Source organism: Stereum hirsutum (genome assembly GCF_000264905.1).
Source record: "Stereum hirsutum FP-91666 SS1 unplaced genomic scaffold STEHIscaffold_25, whole genome shotgun sequence".
Lineage (NCBI taxonomy): Eukaryota > Fungi > Basidiomycota > Agaricomycetes > Russulales > Stereaceae > Stereum > Stereum hirsutum.
This window is the reverse complement of record NW_006763155.1, coordinates 273,974-294,074: the sequence shown is the minus strand read 5'-3', so window position 1 is coordinate 294,074 and position 20,101 is coordinate 273,974. Positions and strand designations below refer to the sequence as shown.

Here is a 20,101-nt window from a genome sequence, read left to right as displayed (position 1 = left end):
TCTTTTCTCCTCCCCGTGCGTAACTGATGTAGCATTTGATCTTGATAGGTGTGGCTTTCGCTTGCGCACGCGCTTCCTGGCATATGGATGCTGAACGGGAGTGTGCAGTGACGGGTGGTCATCAGAGAATCTCACCTTAAGGCATATTAACGTCCTGTCAAATATATGTGCAGAATGTGGTTTATCATGATACTTGTTCACTTAGCGGACTTGCACGACATTATCGGTGAGCAGAGGAGACGGAAGCTTTGGCATCAGCTATGCTGTAAGCCCGTTTGCGGAAGGCGCTAAGTATGTTCGGCGTATGCGGCGAGCGCCATACGCTTCTGGCAATAAATATCGGGGAACATTATTGACGAGATAGATTGCTTGATAACACCAGTGGATCCGGGACACACCGGTCTCCTAACTCCCAACATATTGTCATGTCCTCACCACAGAAAGTCGCTGATACCTACGATATAATCTTTGCGGGAGGTAATGTCAAGCGCTCTTACATTCTAGTTATTGTTTCTTTAGCCTGATTGACCATTGAGCGTAGGAGGAACTGCAGCATGCGTCGGAGCTGGACGGCTCTCGAAAGCATCACCCAATCTCAAGATTCTCATTCTTGAGACCGGGCCTCTCACAAAAGATGCACTCACACACATACAGCCTGCTCGATTCGCCGCTCATTTGGTGCCAGGAGCGAAAACGGTTCGGTTTCACATTGACGAGATGTCTGATGCCTTAGGCGGTAGGCAAGGTATCGTCGTCGCAGGACAATGCCTCGGTGGAGGATCCAGTGTCAACTGTAAGTCTCCAGGATTTTTCTTTAGCTAAATCCCTGATGATTGACGACGGTTGGCGTTCACTACTCCAGTTGGCATGTACACACGTGGCGCCCAATCCGACTTCGACGCTTGGGAGAATGAATTTAACAACCCCGGGTGGGGATTTAAGGATCTACTTCCGCTCTTCCAAAAAGTAAGCCTGTCAATATATAATTCAGTATTCCAGTTGTATCTTTTGTTAAAAATTGCGCGATAGACGGAAACCTACCAAGTCAAAGCTGGAGCACACACCCACGGCGACTGTGGGTAATGCACCATTTTTATCACTCCACGATGCGCCACTTTTTCCCTTCTGACTAGCCGTTCTCTAAGCCCGCTGAAGGTGTCATACGGGGGTACCTACACAGACATAGGAAAACAGTTCATTGAAACTGCGGGCCTGGTTGATAAAGAGCGTAGTGCGATAGAAGCCTTCGACGGCAATGATTTCAGAGCAACCAACGTCTACTGCGTACGTCCCTTTCATCGTATCTTTTGGGAATGAGTATGAGATACTTACTGAGTCTCAGAGGTGGGCCAAGTACGTTTTCTTTCCTTCTCAAAGGCATGTTTCTGACGGGTGTTCGTTTCCAGATGGATTGACGGAACAACAGGGCGTCGTTCAGACGTTGCGCACCACTTTATCTACAATCAAGCCCAGGCTTCGCATCTGCATGTCGCAACTGGTGCCTCCGTAACTCGTGTCATTATACAGTACACATTACCCTGTCATTCTCCTAGAAAGCATCTCATGACGTCTGCTTATAGAGACGGTTGTGCGACCGGTGTGGAGTACAAATGGAATGCCACCTCAAGCTCCGAAGACACCACGGGGTTGCACATCGTACGAGCCCGCAGAATGGTCGTCGTCGCAGGCGGCGCATTTGGCTCTCCCGCCATTCTTGAGCGATCTGGAATCGGGTCGGCTGCGGTGCTGGCGAAGGCCGGTGTTGCTCAGGTAGTGGACTTGACTGGTGTTGGAGAAGCCTATCAAGGTATGCCTCCTCGTTTGTTCAATTATGAGGTGAGCCACTGATTGTTGTACATAGACCACAACATTGTATTTGTTCCATACATCGCTGACCCGGATACAGAGTCTCTCGACGCAATTATGAGGGGCGAGGCTGATGAGATACAATGTGAGATGTTTGTATCTTATGTTTGGAATGTACTAACAGTCTTATAGCGACGTCGATTGAATGGTCAAGGACTGGCCAAGGACGCATGGGGACAAAGTAGGTCCTGTACATCGCATAAGGTGCTCTCATCTGGATGAGGTTGTATAACTATCCTTCAGCGCTGTCGATGCTGGTATGAAATGTCGCCCCACGGAAGAGGAGTTGAAGGAATGGGGCCCCGAGTTTGCAGCGAGATGGAAATCCGACTTTGCCAATAAACCCGACAAACCTGCTATCTGGATTGGTCTTGGATCCATGTAAGCTAGCTTTCTACAACTCGCTGTCGAGACCCAACTCGGATGTAATCCAATGACAGGGTGTCTCGTCACCTACAGGCTTCTGCGTGACCCTCGTGTGGTTCCTCCCCAGAAGTATTACTCTGTTGGTTGTTTCACGACTCACCCGCTGGCTCGTGGGCATGTCCATGTCACCACGAGCGACGACGTGGATGCGCCTTTGGACTTCAAGTCCGGATTTTTCGAGAAGTACGATCTCTACATACCAAGTCATCAAACAGTCAGCCGCTTTGCGAACTGATTTTCCTCACCAGTATCGCCGACGTTCTCCCCCATATCTGGGCGTACAAATTTGTCCGCGAAATCGCTCGCCGAATGCCCGTTTTCCGAGGAGAACCGGCGCCGCTCCATCCAAAGTTTCCTTCCGGAAGCGAGGCAGGGGTCATAGAAAGCGGCTTACCTGTCCACCTCAATACTCCTAAACTGGTTTATACTGCAGAGGACGACAAAGCCATCGAGCAGTATGTCAGAGAAAGCGGTATGTGGTGACCACGACTCTCTTAAATGTTCACTCGCTCATTCCTCTATTTTATTTGTTCAGTTGCAACTTGCTGGCATTCGGTATGAGATACCAGTCACACATGTTTCGGTGGAAGCTGATACGAGTCGTTCAGATGGGGACGTGCGCCATGAAGCCTCGAAGCGAAGGTGGTGTAGTAGATGCGCGTTTGAACGTTTATGGCGTCACGAATCTCAAGGTTGTAGGTATGTGTCACCGTGTATTTCCACATAGAGAATTCATCGAGCACTGATCCCTCTACAACCACCCCGTGATAGACTTGTCGATTTGTCCTGGGAACGTCGGCGCTGTACGTTCCATCTCGCTTAGTCTGTTATGTCTTCTAACTCATTTAGAGCCTATTATCAGAACACGTATTCCACTGCCTTGGTCGTGGGAGAGAAAGCCGCTGTGATAATCGGGGAGGATCTCGGCATTGAGGGTGTCTGAACGACAAGTCATTATGATAAGCGCGAGGGTGATACGAGACCGAACGGCGTCGCAGGCTTCTATGTGCGTGTAGATCGAGCGAAGGTATACTGCTTCAGTAGTGTAATTGGTCCACAATTATGTTACGGTACACTCCACAGCAATGATCTCAGGTGTTCGAAACGGACATTCAAGCATTCTTCCCGACGGGGTTTCGGTGCAGGCAGTGTGCGGAAACAAAGGCGAACGAGCAGGCACATGAGGAAAATATAATCTGGAGTCCTTGATGGTATCAGCATTGTGCAAAGACCAGTTCTGTGGCGAACAATGTGTAAGACATACTACCTTCGTGAGATCTAGAGTCCTGTTCGAAACAGCCCAACAAAGAGACTGCCCAAATGGGTTGATTTTCCGGTGTACTATGGTAAGAGTTTCTAATCGGCCACAAATCCAATCGAGAAAGACAATTGAACACGCCCAACATCCCGGTAGATTGCAGGGTGATCAAGGTGTGCTGGGAGCCGCCACATAGGCGAATAAAGGATTCGCGTACTCAAAGAATGAAGTGGTCCTGTGCTCGGAGGACTCACACAGCTGCGGAACGAGTGGGGTGCATGTCCGGAAATTTTGGGGCAACAAACATGCAATATTGACGGCAATACGAATGCATCATATGAATCCATAAACCTATGCACTATCGACCACATTAAACTATCAGGCATATCGGGCTGCATGGTTCTTTGCGACGCCACACATTCTTTCCAACCGAACAACGCAATAGCCCTAGAACATCTTCGTCGCTCATAATCCTACGTCATACTACAGACGATGCACTTTGTCACTGAAGAGTTTCAGGGAAAATGTGAAGCATTCGACGTACAGTCATAGCCTAGAGCAGTAAGTGGATGGGCAGCGAAATAACTCAATTGACCTGTGCAAGCAAGGATCGGACCTTGATGTGGTTGTTGACGTTGAGAACCCCGTCCTTCTCGACATCTTCGACGAACGTGAGCTTGACGTCGGGACCGAAGAGCAGGACGTGCGTAGATCCACCGAACTGAAACATCCCAATTTCTTCGCCCTGTTGTACCTTCCTTCCCGCTTCCACCGACAAGACACAAGTCGAAACCTCAACCATCCCAACACCGATGAAACCGACTATACCGATTTTGGGATTGCCGGTGTCGATGAGGATGATAGCGCGAGTCGCGGACTGGGTGAGCCAGGCTTGAGAGCGGATGAGAGCGCCGTACGGGGCGCCTGGCTCAAAGTCCGGATCACCCTCTTCTGCGCCTTCGTCAGGCAAGACGGCGTAATAGGTGCCCGGGATGATATCGGCCTTCACGACAGTGCCGGAGACGGGGGCGCGCCAGCGATGGTAGTCGTAGGGGCTGAGGAAGGCTTGGTAGACTGTTCCGCCGGTGAAGTACTGGGTGGTGCTTTCGTCACGGTCGAGCATGCCGTAGAGAGAGTACTTCTGGGCCTTGAGCCAGAACTGATCGTGGGCTTTGACGTTGCGGTCGAGGCGAAGCACTGCGGATTCACAGGCGCTGATGATATTGGCAGGATTCCCGTCGGAGACGATGGGGCGGGCCTCATCCTTGATCTCGCGAATAAAAAACTCGTTCCAGGACTCGTACCCACGGTTGACCTCGTCCGGCTTGGGATGAATATAGGTCGTGTCGAAATCACCACGGCCCTTATCTTCCAACGTCTTTATGCCCTCGTCGCTGAACCAGCCCCCTTCCTTATCAGTGAGTGTCGTGTTCGAACCGGGGGAACTAAGGAATGCGCCCCAGCTATCGAGTAACTTCTTCATGGCGACGTTGAATGCAGGCTTGCTGAAGAGCTGGTAAGCCGCCGCGGTGTTGCTGAGCAGGTCGAATACGATGTAGATGGGGACTCCGATAGGCTCCCCGATATCGTTCTCGATGAAGCTGGGGGGTTGGACCAGAATGATGTCGAGGAAGTGGAGAAGACAATCAAAGTCCTCGACCTAGAGAACGATGAGTCTATTGATCGGGAACAAAACAACGGAGTAAGTGACATACGTGGTTCTGAGGTGTCGCAGCCTGGAGAAAAGTCTGCTCGAAGAGGCCGAGCATCTCGGGATCGGCTCTGATGGCGTCTTCGAACTCGCCCACCGCTTGAATATGAGACGACTTTGCCCTACGACGCGTGGCAGCTTTATTGTTCAGATGACGGAAGAATTTCTCGTATGCATCCTTGCTGTGAGGCAGCCATCCTCCGTAACGGATGGTGGAAGTCTGAGGGTACAATTGTGCTGATGGCATCGATCTGTAATCCTCGTCAGCATGTATCCATGGAACGGACATTTCTTCAGAGAAAATCTTACAAGATATAGGTTATTTAGTCAGTGCTTAGATGCGGAGAGTGGACAGTCGATGTTTGGCTCCCCCCAGCTGACGCCTTTTATACTTCAACGAAGGGTTGTCGACGCCTCGGAAAATCAAACCAAATCGGCATAAAACGAAGAGAGTTACAAGTTCTACTCGGGAGGACGGAGATGAGGTCATTGAATGAGTGCAGGTATGCCAGTTTATTGGATTAAGCAATCGTATTGGAGCAGTATTGGAGCGGGATCGAGTAGTATGAACGATAATGCTATGCCCAAAATGCTTCAAGAAGCATGCATGGCGCCGTAAAGGCCACGATGCACCACCCAATGTCAGGGAATGACAGTTGGCGTGTGATCCTGCAATGGGAGGTACTTATCCCATCGTATTGAGCGTCCAGCATGCAACAGCTGTGATGAGGAATGGAATGCATGTGTTTTCGGTTCATGGACTAGGGAGCTCGTGCCATGTTGACATTGACTGGAGCCACAGAATATGCATCGCAACTATGCACCAGTTCTTCCACCCGAACAGATACCATTCATCCTGCATTGCACGGTTCAGGAAACGTTCAGGTGGGATCGACATCCAGTTTCGGTCTCGGAATAATGATTGCTTACACGACGCACGTCGTGTAACCTTCGCATCAATGACCTCGACTACGACTGATTAAACTGGATCACATTTACCAAGGTTTGCTTATTGATGGTAAAACAATCTCGAGATAGTGCCTCTCCATGTTTACAACTGCACGAATACTAGTTCGGCACGAGCGAAGGTTCCAAACAGAGAGGAAGACAATTCGGTAGAGGAGGCGAGATACGCCTGCGTCGGAGACTCTGGACCGGAAACGAAGTATGCACCTCCAAATTTCGCCACAAAGATTGTTGTTACGTGTGAATGAAGATCCATCGTCCACCTCTCATCCATGCAGAATCATGTATAGAGCGTATGCATGTCCGACTATTCCAAGCAAGTTCGATGAACTATGCAATGACGAGCTGAACAGAAGAAACCCCTCGAGTACAAGTCAAGAACGGATGGAAGACGACGCGAGAGAGAAAGGAGCCGAACGCAATGAGCATCAGACTTCACTGCGGTACTACGACCCCCTGGCACGTTGCTTCTGGTTGACCGCCAGTCCCACATATCTGAAAGCGAGGTAGCGATCAAATGAGACGGAGTACGGTAGACAGGACGCCGAAGAATGTGAATATTGTGAATTCACGCCGTGATTCTTGCATGTACCTGAATGTATGGAGTTGGGGGAAGGGAAGAGGTCAGCATGACTGTAACCGAAGCTACATCGCCCGGAAGGAAACAATATTAGGAGATAATAACGGAGCGCGAGAGCAGAGAGGGTTGGATGTTCACGCTCGGGCAAAGCGCCAATAATTCACGATGCTGCTATACGAGCGGCCTTGACGCCTTCCGACACAGCATGGGCATATGTCTCCACGATCAGATCCGGTCTATCAACGATGTTCAAAACAATCACGCTTCCATCCACGAGCGCGGCCTGTACAGCTGGCATAGGTCATCGTCCGTACGTTGCAGACGGCGTTGCTCGTGAGCGAGGATATAATGCGACGGTGGAAGTGAGTCGCGTATAAGGCACCAGAGCTGAGTCTGAGGATATGGAGACGGAGTCGCACGGCGAGAGCGTGAGAGAGCACGAATGGAGTGTACTCCAGAGCAGCAGACATCAATGCACCTGCCGTGACAGACAGAGTTTCAACGTTCAACCTAGACGAATACACATTCGAGTCTGGTCGCCTCTGTTAGTAGTGCCGACGTCAACTTAGTAGGACTCTTGCTCGACCTGCCTAGCGAGCGTGGCAGGCTATCTTCAAGGTTCTCGTCGACGTTGGCGCGTCGTATAAGCTCCCTACATTGAATTCAACTACGCACCACTCGAAACCCACCCAATCTCTTATCGGTGCCGACATCGATGGAGTGGCTCATGTGTAAAGAAAATGAAGATATTATGGATAGTGGACAGTATTTCGGCGTACGAAAGGCACTACAGCCTCTGATGAACAGCATCGGGATGTCCGATAGGGCGCGCATCAAAATATGGTGAGACCGTGCATCTATCGACCATATAGGCTTCAGGAAGTACGAACACCGACATCCACGCCGATAACGGGTCAATGTATGCGTCGTGACGGAGGGTTTAGGTGTACCAATTACGATAGTAAGACTGAGCACTGTGCGCATATCGCACAGAGGCTTATTGTCTCAATTATTCCTCCGTCATAAACATGATGGGACGGCAAAACCGGAATGCTCAACAGATATGTTGAGTATATGTCTCTTCGTCTTCACTGTCAACCAAAGGCTACATAACCCATGTATGCGTACTGAGTTGCGCATAGTTGACGAAGAAGAAGATGACACGTTCCTCAGTCGAGCAGCAGGCGTACAACGATCGTACTCGTTCTCGGGTTCGATGAGACAAGGAAAGCCGAACGATGTTAGATATATGCGGTGATGAAGACGCATACATCGACTGAATAGTCCAGGCAGGCCCTCGTACGAGAAATGGACCGCATACGTCGGCCCTTCCTCCTCCGACAGGAAGCGCAACTCCGTCCACGAAGGTGTTCACCCCAGGAGCTTCAAAGTTCTGCTCTCCTCAGACGGCAGTGGAAGCCCCAAACGATAATTTGTTCCAATTACGCCCATTGACTTCTCGCTCGTGCGTACGAAGAGAATCTCGCACTCTCTCACCTCTTCCTCATTGAACGTGAAAACACGCAGAAGACAGCAGGAAGGGTGTGACTGTTCGGTTCGGTGCCCAAGCACGACGTCCCTTGCCGTCATCCAAACAGAAAGATAGATGAATTGAGACGGATGAGAAACTCACCCAAAACCCGTCGACACCGCGCCGTTCGCCGCAGTCTCGTAGCCCATGACAAACCCTTCAGCACAAGGACACGAATACGTGAGCGGCTAAGAACGAAGTGCAAATGGATATCTATACGCACCTGAAATCAACCACGTTGTACAGGCTAAACCGAACGTCAAGGCTCAAGAGAGTTTCAACGCCATCGTAGAAGAAGAAAACATGGACCAAAAGCAAGAAGAGCGTGCCAGAGCGTGCAGATGGGCGATAAGAGGTCCTGGAACCGTGTCGAGCGGTTCAATTCCACCAAGTATACGCGTCCGGGTTGCCATAGGTATCGCGATCGCGAGAACGAACTTGGAGATTGGAAAACAATACGGAGCATAGAGCGCGGTGTGGCCCCTGTTTTAGTTTGGTGGGCTCATGACTCTGTAGAAGGAAGAGCGCAGTTTATGGATGGATTTCGACACATAGAATGTCATCGCCATGGAGAGTGTCGATGGATATCCTGTGCCATGCAGAAGGGGGAATGGGGAATGGCAAACAGCTTGACGAAAAGTGGTCGAGAGCAAAACAAGAGGGCCACGTGTTCGCAGGGGCAAGGCCGGATTGGAAGTAAGAGTATTCAAGCTCCGCTTGGAGTGTGACGCACAGCCACATCGCTCAGTTCTGAACGCTGAATGTCATCTTCTTTATCCGTGAACTCGACTTCAAGTTGCCTTGATTTCACCTGCTGTATCTTCGTCCTCGTCTGAGTTAGTCGCAGACTATGCAAATGAGGCATATTTGGTCGGAAAGATGAAGAGACGTAGCGCAGGTCGTCACGATCCTGCCCGTACCAACGCCTGAAAGCGTTGTTGCACGCCTAGTATGATGAGTGTCGGGGCAAGTCTGGAGAGGAAGGGTTAAGTGTGCCGAATACTTTGAAGATATTACCGGCCTTGGTCCTGTGGATGCTGAAGGTCATGTTTTGCCCTCTCGCTATCGACGTAACCGCTCATATTCCAGATTTGTCAGTACTCATACCCAATACACCGCATTCCACCCGAGGTGAGTTTGTTCAGTCCGCACATCAGCTGTCTCTGTTCTTCCACTCATGTCAACGCGTCCCAGCGAACTTATTACTTTTACCTTCCGGCTTTCCAGGCAGGAGCCACCGAACCCAACGCAGTGTTTCGAATCTTTCAAACACTACCGCTCGCGACCGAACCTCGAAAGACACAGCTGCGCCTGATCAAGGGCGGGCAGACTTTGCATTTGTGAGGGTGCAGGAATACAGTCTATGCTCGGCGTACTTGGGTTTCCGGGCAATGGGGCTTTGAGGAGCGGTGAGGTACGTCGTACGCCACAGCGCTTTCCTTACTTCCTCTACGCCTCATTTCATACCACATCCCCGCCCTCTTCCTCCTCTGTTTTATGAACTTCTCGCTGATTTCTCCAACGCTGACTGCACAGCACACCCAAGCGATCCTATCCACCCTCGAAAACCCTTTCTTCCGCCTCATTTCCATGATTCACACCCACCTCCGGACCTTCGCTCTTCGCCGAATCCACCACGCGCATCTTCAATGATGGCGAAGACCGGGTACTGAAGATACGGGCGATGAACACGAAGGTGTACGACTGGACGGTATCTCGTTGCCGAGTTATGTACAGTGAGCCGGACACTCGAAGGATAGGGTGGATGGCGTTTCTGGCTCTATGAGGGGTGTGCGATGTCTGGGTGTATTTGCGCGCTGAGTGACGAGAGATTCTGTTTTTGTGGGTACTACGTTGTACATCGTGATGATGTGCTGTCTTTGAGGCGCGTGCGGGTGCTGGGTGCAGATTTCAGAGCTGCAATGGTCGATGCTGATCGATCTTTCTTCTTTGTTTCGTTGGATTTTAGGTGGATTCCTCGGGAGGCCAAGAGGAGAGGAGGTGAGATCACGCGTGATGAGTGCATGCTCGACGAAGCGCACGGCGAACAGATTGAGTAGTACGGGTAACGCTGTTAACCCGGCTTTGGAAACTAGCGTTCAATTCGTAGTCGTTGTATGTACCATACTGTCCGTCTACAGATACAAATATTCATCATAGCCTGTAGGACAATACGTATATGCCGAGAACCACTCAGAATCAGGACCATTCAGCGAACGGAAGTATGGTGAATTTTAGCGAATCTCAGCTCGAAAGAAATGCAAGAAAAGGGACTATCATATTGACCTCTGCCGTTTCGTACACTTCAAGACTACACTTCAAATGGCTTCATGGCCATCGCTCGGCAAGATTTCCTTTTGAGCACACTCTCGCTTCCTACTTCTCGAGCCGTTGAACTGCCTCGTACACTTCGTCGTGGTACTTCTTGTTATAACCGACACATTGTAACCCCCACACGAACGGTAGCTAGTCACCGTCCAGAAAACGTCGAGCACTCAAGTAAGTAAACGGTAGTCAAAGAACCGAGGTAAAGTATCACCCACCGCACGACCGATTCTCCACGCCTTCATGATATCATCAACATTCGCAGACCGGAAATTCGGCCTGGACTTCAGGATCTTCATATCTTCTTCGGAAGGATCACGGCTAAGGGTAAGAGCACCCTCAGCCCGCTTGGCCAAGTGCGACTCCGTACCATTCGTCCCAAAGTAGCGTGCCCAACTCTGTTGAACCTGAGACGGGAGGCCGAAGGTACACACATATCAGTAATATCCTAGACGCAGTCGAGGCATCAAAAAGAAAGGGGAGGATTGGGACAGTCAACTCACGTCCTTAGCCACGGCGATCCATTCGTCTCTGCCTAAGTTCTCCAGTCGTATTGCCTTATAAGTCCCGTAATACCTCCACGCCTTGTTTCCCTCTCTAACCACCAAATCATACAATGCTTCGCCACCTTTTCGATCACTCTTCCTCACCCACTCAGCCCCAGTGAACAGCACACCAAACTCACCTGGATTCGTCGGCGCATGGGGCTGATACAACGCATTGACGGTCAGGCACTTGAGCTCGCTCTTCGCTGAAGACGTCACCGTATTGAACAAGTGGGAGGGCGCGGAGACCGAGGGGTACTGGCTCTGCGGGATGATGAACGGTGTGAACTTGTGGTTGGAGTTGGCGGTGGGGTGTGGTTTGGAAACACGGTAGTCGATTATGATGGAGCACAGGGGCGGAAGTTGACCATAGTGATCGAAGTATGCCATGGACCGTTTTTCATTCTGTAACAGTGAAACACGACGGGATCACTCAAAGTAAAAGCGTGAGAGGAAGTAGGAGTGGACTTACTGCAGCCTTCGTACTGTGTGGCGAAGCATCCCGTCCCGTAGAGAATACGTGAGATATATATCATGGGAGCTCAGGTGTGGGCACTCACGATTTCTGCTGGCTATTGTCCTCATGAATACTGCCAATGTTCCTTAACGTGACCTTGCTTGTGCTTGCGGTGCCCCCAGCACGAGCACTCGAGTTCAGTGTGGGAGTCTCGGCCGGAATCACAGTTCCAGAGCTGGGAGAGTATAAGTCATCGTCCTGCGAAGAAATTTCGGACGGCAAAAATCAGTACTTTGTCTCAAGTTATACGAGCAGTAATGTATAGTGGACAAGCGACCTCAACTTTGGTATACTGACCTCTGATGTATCACCCATGTGAATGACCTCTGGTTCGCCGCCACCATCTGTGTCAGGCCTTGGAGGAGGACGAGAATGAGAGTCGCTCTGATCAGCAGGACCCTCAATACGCTGTCGCTTGCGTTGATTCTTTGAGCATTGACATACCGTATGGTCAGCACTAACGACATTGACAGGATGAAGGTGAAAGTATAATTCAGCTCACCATTGCGGCATCTGTACCAAAACTATCACCGTTCCGTTTGGATGCAACCTCCGTATTCGTTAGACTACGAAGAAACGCTATTCCTGCCTTCAAACAGACTTGTCCAGAGCTCCCCGCCTCCAACTCTGCGATCCTGGAGCGAAGGAGCTCATTATCCGCTCGGAGGCGATCCACCTCCAATTGGAGGTTATCAGCCCGTTCCGCACGTTCGGTCAACTCGAGACAGGCGTCGAGGAAAGACTGACTAGAAGAGATAGAGGAGGATTCCATGAGGGATGTGTATCTGTAGTGGTGGGTGGTGTCAAAGATTGGTGCTGACCAGAACGAACAGACGAGCGGTGAGCGTTTGAACAAAGCGGCGAAGCGGTGACCAGCAACGTTGGCGTGGGAGAGATGGGCGGCGGGATATGAACCTTATTTAAGTGTGTTGCGTCGAATTCGTCGACGCAATTGGCCGTGAACTAGATGAGAAAACAAGAACGAGGCACTTCACTGAACATGAAACTATGGGCACAAGGTTGCAAGCGCGATGTCGATGAGTTCTCCGTGTCATGCTTCCTGCGAGTGAACACATCCAGATCATGGGGCCGGTAGGGTACAGGGATGCGAACACCTCTTTCCGTGGACTACGAGTAAAAGTTCGAACAACGTTGGGCATCTTCATCAAGTCGGATGAGAAGAACTCATTATTTGTCCTTTTATGGGTCAGTACGTTCTTTTCATTCTGGTCAAGAACAGGACGGCGATTTGACCTCTTCCGCATAATCGCTCCGTGTCCATACTCACTGAGTTACAAGTGGAACGTATCCTTTATCATATTCATTCAAGAAAATATCGGAAGAGCTGTCGAAGTCAATTGCTCTTTTGTATTCTATTGAGACGACTGGAAAGCTATATAATGATCTACAGCGAAAGCAAATATAATTCCCAGCGCAACGTTATACCGTCGTTGTCCACAATCTATCATATACTGCTCGAACACCTGATATGTATGTATCTCCTCAACGTCTCCGCATACAGTCTACGCGCTCTCTACGCTTCGATAGGTGTAAGTATCAGCGGCATGGATGGCTTCGTGCTACCTAACACCACGGGAAAGGCCACAATACCCATGAGCCAGTCGGTCTTCTTTTCGGTGGTAGAGAATCGGAAACTGGGAATGAGTAGGGATAGAATTATCTCTGAAATCCCGCAGATGAAGGTCAGCGAAGCGATACAAAGTTTCGACGGTATAATGAGAGGAAAGAAAAGACTGACTGATCTCCATCTGAGAGAACTTGAAACCACTGGTTCAAACCGGCTCAGGTCGATTAACATATTGGAAGATAGATATGAGCGCACATGCATGCCCTCCCTCCTCCTAGGAAAGTTAACCTAAGCGGAGTAGTCGATGAGCATATGGATGAATCCTGGTGTTTTCTAGTGAACGTACATATTTGAGTACACACCCGGGATGCGTGCATTGGTCACGCTCTCTGGAAGAGGTGAGAGCCATCTTTCCGGCTTCCACTCAGCAGCGTCAGGACCCCAAATGAGCGGATCGGTATTCAAGGTTCTAATGCCTATGATGACAGTCGTGTTCTTCGGGACGTATACCTCGTTGATGGTACTACCGTCACTCCCCTTGATCGGCGACCTCAGAGGAAGGATAGTATCCCGACGTGCACTGCAAAAAAAGAGTGCAAGCCCGTGGTTAGGCTGAGACGATGCCACAGATGAAAGCCAATCAACTTACATCCTAGGAGCTTGGTTTATGGGTGGGTAACTTGAGTATAATGAGTTCGACGAAGTCAGATAAAGACCTGCATGCAATGGCGATAGTTTGCCTTACGCGCGAAGAGTTTCCCTGCAGATGGCCTCCAGATACGGAAGCGCATTGAGATCGTCGTAATCCATGTCACCGCCGTACTCCTTCCGAGCATCAACTATCTCTTGACGCAACTTGTCCTGGACTTCGGGATTGAGGGACAATAGTAGGAAGATGCGGGATAAGGCAGCAGAAGTCGTGTCCATCGCAGAAAACACTAGAGTCCTATGTAAATGTTACCAAATATATATACGATCACGATCAGTTCGGCCAAACAAAAATCAGCAAAGTGAGGATGCGACACCCACGACATCTGGCCGAGTAACTCGTAGTCAGGCATACGGTCCTTTTCGTCGCCATTGAGGTTTGATCGCACTAGAATTGAAATGAGGGACTGAGACTTGGCGAAGTAAAATATGGTGACACGAAACCAGCTCACTCAGAATGCTCATGATATCCCGACCCTCGCCAATTTGGTGCACGACTGAATCATCTCCTTTTTTCAAGGCTGCTTTCTTTTCGTAAAATATATTCCTTGACATCTCATCCATGGTGTTTGTTGCCTTGATCAGCAGCTGAACGCTCTTGGAAGGTAAGAACCGTACGGCGAAGCGGCGGAGAGAAGGGGTACCCAGATTGCAGAGGTATGGAAGTAATTTCCGCAGTACTGGGATGCCACCAAAGGCCGGGCTGTTGTTCAGTATATCAAATTAGCTGATCTATTAAAATGGACGAAAGTATTTGAATATTATAACGCACAAAAGCATCTTGACTGCTATCGCATATTGGTTTGATTTGCTTTCGTCTAGTGTCTCAAAGGAATATCCAAGCCCGCTCTGGCCTATGATCTCCAATGCAACGCGGGTCATCCATTCCTTCATGTCAACCTCTTGTGGACCATTGGCTAGCTTGATCCGTAGTACATCCTCGAGCTATGATAGTCGGAAAACAAGATTATCAGGATCTGGGCTAGTGATATAACATAAGCACTAGAAATTTCACCTGATGTGTGATCTTGTAGAAGATGGGTGTCATGTAACGCATGTGGTTGGCTGAGAAAATGGGGACGAGGAGCTTTCGCTGGCGTCGATGAAGGTCTCCTAATTCTCTCTATCAGAATAGAATCTTCGCACATAATATGGAAGAGCTAACCGAGAGTACCGAGCAAACCAGGTCCAAAGAACAGTTTATTGGCCCTGAGAACAATAATGTCAATCCAGATTCGTGTTTGACAAGGATCCTCGGCAAATTGTATTTGTGCGTACTCAATGAACGCGTCTGTCTCCTCGAATATATCCTGGTCCTTTATCAAAACATTGTATAGAGCTTTTGAATCAGCGATGTGCAGTTGAGCGTCCTATTCATCTATGCCATGAGTCAATTAATCGACACTGATAATGAACGGTGATTTACCCCAAAGAATCCCCAGATTTTGACCACCCTCCCATATCGCTGTACCATGCGCTTGTGAAAGTCCCAGCCTTGTAAGCTGAAGATCTGCTGAAGATTACCTTTGAAGACCTTGCAATGAGCGCAACATAACCATGGTGCCTGATAGTACGAACCGTATACAAACGACTGCGAGGGTGGTCCTGGAATACGACGTAGGTGACGCTGCCTGTACCAATGCCTTCCGTGCGATATGGTAATAACGACCATGAGAGTGGTTAGGACAGCCGCGACAGTGACTGCAGCAGAGTCCGAGAGCGAATTGTCCAGCTGGAACATGTTTCACGGAGTGTTTGATAGGTACGGATGGTGGAAGAGCTTCACAGGGGGACTAGCTGGGGTGGAGGATCCAGACAGCGTGCAGCACTTATATGGAACAAGAAATGATATTACAGGTGCACATTATCCATTCCTAAACAATCTATGGAGAGAAAAGAGTCAGCAAATGACGAGACCGGTACATAGGTTACCAAAGCTATCGGTGATGACAGCGAGCGAGTACGAGTGCCGGAAGAACCTATGCCTCCGTACTGTCTTACCCTACATTCACTGTGGCTCCAATGAGCATAAGGTACCACGAAACAGCGTACAGGACGTCTGAATTTCTGGAAGGAGCGATATGCGCGTTTTTCGCGGTGGCGACATGAACCGTTTTTGGAAGCCTAGCCTTACTACACGATGAGTCCCAGCACCATCGAACACAGAATGCATCCAAACTTTTCTCACCGGTTATAAGACATTGGCACTTGTATGAGTGAAAGCAGTCGAGGAGGAAACAAAAAGTCTTAGAGAATTCAATCAAATTACACGGTCCACAGTTCGATTAGCTCTCCCGATCATTGACGAGGTTTGACCTAGTCTGACGAGAGTCGATGAACCGTCTTTCGAGCCCGCATCTGTATAACGAAGATGGATGGATGAGGTTCTGTATGCTTGTATACATAACCTTACTCCAAATAGATCCGAAGGCGTTTCCACTACAGAGACGATGAGCTCCGTGAGAGGCACCTGGAGAGAGCGCGGAGAAGAGATGAGCGAATGTTCAGATCCAGACCCAGCGCGTTCAAGATCGGTCGGAAATATCCGGAGCTTGAACGAGACGCCCACCATAACGCCGACGAAACGATCTAAAGACCTCTGGACGAAAATAGCCATAAGCTCGCTCAGAAAACCCTCAGCGCCAATTCTCGTGGAATGGAGAGATACTTGAACTCAAGCGCTCAATTATGTTTTTTTTCGTAGACCCTTCGGTAGCAATGGCTGCTTCTTCGTCATCTCGGTCCTCGCATGGTTTGCCTGTGGCGCTATGGATTCAACCCAAAATGTATCGATGTTAACCGGTACTCTTCGAGGGCAATAGTTTCACGAGAAACAGTATGATCATTGACATACACGGGCTAGCTATGCTGATATAAGTAGTCATCTTCTTTACAGATGCCCGAATCAAGTGGAACGCGTTGCCACATGATGACTGGAGAGCTGAGCAACCGATGCAGCCGCCCTCGCTAGTTTCTCGCTCTCTTGACATGGAACCACACGTTTACAGCTTGTTTTACCCTGCTGTTTCCACCCACCACGATGAGTTTCAAGAGGACCACTTCGAACTCTCGTAAAATAAAGATAGGGCTACACCCTCATTAGGACTGCATCTATCCTATAGAGTTATAACACGAATGGACAAAATAATCACAGGTCGAGGGTCTGGCGCTTGTGGGATAAACTGGTCTCGGTCTATAGTGAGTCCACCTCGAACTCCATTTCCTGCTAGTGGGTCTGCGCTGTTTCAGGATCTGTGTCCCAGAACAACACATACCGCTTACTCGATGGTGTAACCCATAACATTACATTACATACAGTTAAAGAACTCGCGATTCTGACGAACACTGAGCTAAAGCGCACATAATAAGGCATAACGTTTGGATAGTCGATTTCCCTGTACGACTCTGCTGAGCGATGCGCAGCTCAACTTGAAGTCCCTGTTCTGCTTCTAGATATTTAGTTGCGACGTCCACACGAGATGTGAAATTTTACTGCGCCCTCTAGCCATTGAAACACAATCTCAACGCACAATACTGCTATACACGGCCATAGCGGTACGTTTCGCGGTTCGGCGGGTGGAATCCTCCAACTGGCACTGCTCATTCATTCAGCATTTAGAACTGTCTTCTCAAGGCAGTTATCGTCGGCATACTGACTCCCACATATAAATGATTGTTTAACACATCCACACCACCTCGAGATGAGTACCCTCTGAATAACAAGGAATTGGAACACTATGTGAATTCGTGAGCCGCAGTACCTAGTGGTCTTACTCAGGATTCATGTGTCGCCCCATTGCTAGGCTGGACTATTACTGTGCCCGTCACTTCTTCCAAAAACAGTCTTGAGACAGAATGAGATGCATTCACACCATACCGCACTCCAAGGTAACGCATCTACACACTTCGTTCGTGATTGTCCAAGTATCATAACTGCGTATGGACGTACGGTCGGAGATTGAGAAGGTGAAGGGAACAGGGTATATAGTCGGTTAATTGACTCGACCAAGCACGGACCGGACCTTGATGTGGCTATTGACCATCACCATACCATCCCTCTCGACATCCTCGACGAACGTGATGTTGGTGTCCGGACCAAATATCAGAACGTGCGAGGATCCACCGAACTGGAACATCCCAATCCCGTCTCCTTGTCTGACCCTCTGCCCCACTTCTACCGACACAACGCAAGTAGAAATTTCAACCATCCCAACTCCGATGAACGCGACGAGGCCGATTTTGGGATTGTCTGACTGTATATAGACGACGGCTCGAGCGGCGGACTGCGTAATCCAGGCTTCAGAGCGGACGAGAGCACCGTAAGGAGATCCTGGCTCGAAGTTTGGGTCGTCGTCTGCGGCGCCTTCGTCCGGTAGGACTGCGTAATAGGTACCAGGAATGATCTCAGTCTTCATAATGGTGCCGGAGATCGGGGCTCGCCAGCGGTGATAATCGTAGGGGCTGAGGTACGCCTGGTAGATTGTTCCGCCAGCGAAGTGCTCTGCGGCACACTCGTCACCGTTGAGCATATCGCAGAGAGAGTAATTCTGGGCTTTCAGCCAGAACTTATCGTGAGCTTTGACGTTACGGGCCAGACGGAAGACCGCGGACTCGCAAGCGTTTAGGATTGTGTCGGGGTTGGCATCGGAGACGATAGGGCGGGCTGACCCCTGGATCTCTCTAGTGAAGAAGTCGTTCCATGACTGAAACCCGCGATTTATCTCGTCTGGTTTAGGACAGAGGTAGGTCACGTTGAATTCCCCACGATCATCGCCCGCCAGCGTCTCCAAACCTTCGGCACTGAACCACCCTCCCCTCTGGTCGGTAAGCGTCTTGTTCGATTCCGGAGACTTCAGATATGCGCCACGAGCATCGAGTAGTTTCTTCATAGCGACGTTGAATGCGGGCCTTCGAAAGAGATCGTATGCCGCGCCGGTATTGCTCAGAACGTCGAATAAGACGCATAGTGGCGTCCCAACGAAGTCGAGCGGTGCGTTCTCCAGGAAGCCAGGGGGTTCAAGGAGTAGAATGTCGAGGCAGTGGAGAAGAAAGGCAAAGTCCTCAATCTAGAGAAAGCACGCCCGTCAGTGAGTGGCATGGAAGTAAGTGGCATAACATACGTAATTTATGGGTTCAGCTTGGGAAAACATTTGGTCGACCAGATTGACCATCTCCGGATCGGCGATGACGGCGCGTTCAAAGTCTGCCACAGCTTCTATGTGAGTCGATACAGTCTGGCGATATGCCGAAACCTTGGTGGAGAGCTGAGCGAAAAACATCTCATATGCCTCCCTGTTGCGAGGAAGCCATCCGCCGTAGCGAACGAGGGCGGTCTTGGGATATAAATGCATTATCCTATCATGTTCTTAACAGTCAGTTTGTTGAGATGAAACGTGAGTGAAAATGAAGAATAATAGTTACCTGCCGTCTTCGTAGTTCACAATGCGTCGCAGACCGTGGGGGCACAGGGGAAGTATTTGAGTACTGGACCGGAGCTTTCACAGGGCAGTGAATGTCGCAGGTAATTATCAGAAATGAAACGGACGACATCTGAAATGGAAAAAGTCGACGGTGCAATGCTCAACCTGGAAGCGAGCCAGGATGAGGAAGCGAGTGCGACGATCATCTGTGGCAGCTCGCTTTCGTGTATCCGCTCGCTTCCGGGTATGTATCTGTGCGACGGGTGAAGCATGCAGGATCCTGAAATCCAAAAGTTTGTAGCTGATGAAGCACGTATGGAGTTCATTTCACAAGTTAGGACGAAGGTTGGCGGAGTATTATATGCGCGATTTCCGTGCTGCACCCTGTCAGACTCAAGGCATAACGCATGATGTGCACTTGTTACCGTGTATCTTGAGGTAAACAAAGTGCACTGATCGCACTCCTACGAGATGAAAGTATTGGTCGTGGAACAATAACTCCGGACCAAGCAATATATTCCACTCCAGAGGATGGAGCAATAGGTCCCTACTTGAAGGGCGTTTCCAGTAACTCAAGATATACAACCCACCACTGACACGTGTATGCTAGCAAGGTAATTCGACCGCAAGCGCTCCGGGGATGAGCATCATCCAACGGTC

At 49.8% G+C, this 20,101-nt stretch overlaps 5 protein-coding genes across 5 annotated transcripts; all 5 read right to left on the bottom strand.

Moving 5' to 3' along the window:
- Positions 1-2,861: 2,861 nt before the first annotated feature.
- On the bottom strand, positions 2,862-5,508 carry STEHIDRAFT_135712 (uncharacterized protein; the record flags this gene model as incomplete). The annotated part of the gene is made up of 3 exons (XM_007311309.1): positions 2,862-3,116; positions 4,194-5,210; positions 5,266-5,508. 3 exons carry the CDS (start codon positions 5,506-5,508, stop codon positions 2,862-2,864), a joined length of 1,515 nt encoding a protein of 504 aa, XP_007311371.1.
- Positions 5,509-9,610: 4,102 nt separating this feature from the next.
- On the bottom strand, positions 9,611-9,924 carry STEHIDRAFT_135711 (uncharacterized protein; the record flags this gene model as incomplete). Its single annotated transcript, XM_007311308.1, has 2 exons — positions 9,611-9,772; positions 9,880-9,924. The coding sequence occupies 2 exons, from the start codon at positions 9,922-9,924 to the stop codon at positions 9,611-9,613; spliced, it is 207 nt and encodes a 68-aa protein (XP_007311370.1).
- A 790-nt stretch (positions 9,925-10,714) lies between these two features.
- On the bottom strand, positions 10,715-12,497 carry STEHIDRAFT_163605 (uncharacterized protein; the record flags this gene model as incomplete). The annotated part of the gene is made up of 7 exons (XM_007311307.1): positions 10,715-10,804; positions 10,882-11,070; positions 11,167-11,613; positions 11,681-11,693; positions 11,769-11,923; positions 12,023-12,151; positions 12,228-12,497. 7 exons carry the CDS (start codon positions 12,495-12,497, stop codon positions 10,715-10,717), a joined length of 1,293 nt encoding a protein of 430 aa, XP_007311369.1.
- Positions 12,498-13,259: 762 nt separating this feature from the next.
- On the bottom strand, positions 13,260-15,693 carry STEHIDRAFT_135710 (cytochrome P450; the record flags this gene model as incomplete). The annotated part of the gene is made up of 14 exons (XM_007311306.1): positions 13,260-13,408; positions 13,485-13,513; positions 13,569-13,601; positions 13,660-13,893; positions 13,963-13,992; positions 14,059-14,259; positions 14,343-14,409; positions 14,474-14,724; positions 14,794-14,966; positions 15,037-15,134; positions 15,187-15,230; positions 15,300-15,391; positions 15,448-15,555; positions 15,607-15,693. The coding sequence occupies 14 exons, from the start codon at positions 15,691-15,693 to the stop codon at positions 13,260-13,262; spliced, it is 1,596 nt and encodes a 531-aa protein (XP_007311368.1).
- A 2,320-nt stretch (positions 15,694-18,013) lies between these two features.
- STEHIDRAFT_69356 (phosphatidylserine decarboxylase) lies at positions 18,014-19,372 on the bottom strand (the record flags this gene model as incomplete). The annotated part of the gene is made up of 2 exons (XM_007311254.1): positions 18,014-19,087; positions 19,142-19,372. The coding sequence occupies 2 exons, from the start codon at positions 19,370-19,372 to the stop codon at positions 18,014-18,016; spliced, it is 1,305 nt and encodes a 434-aa protein (XP_007311316.1).
- Positions 19,373-20,101: the final 729 nt, after the last annotated feature.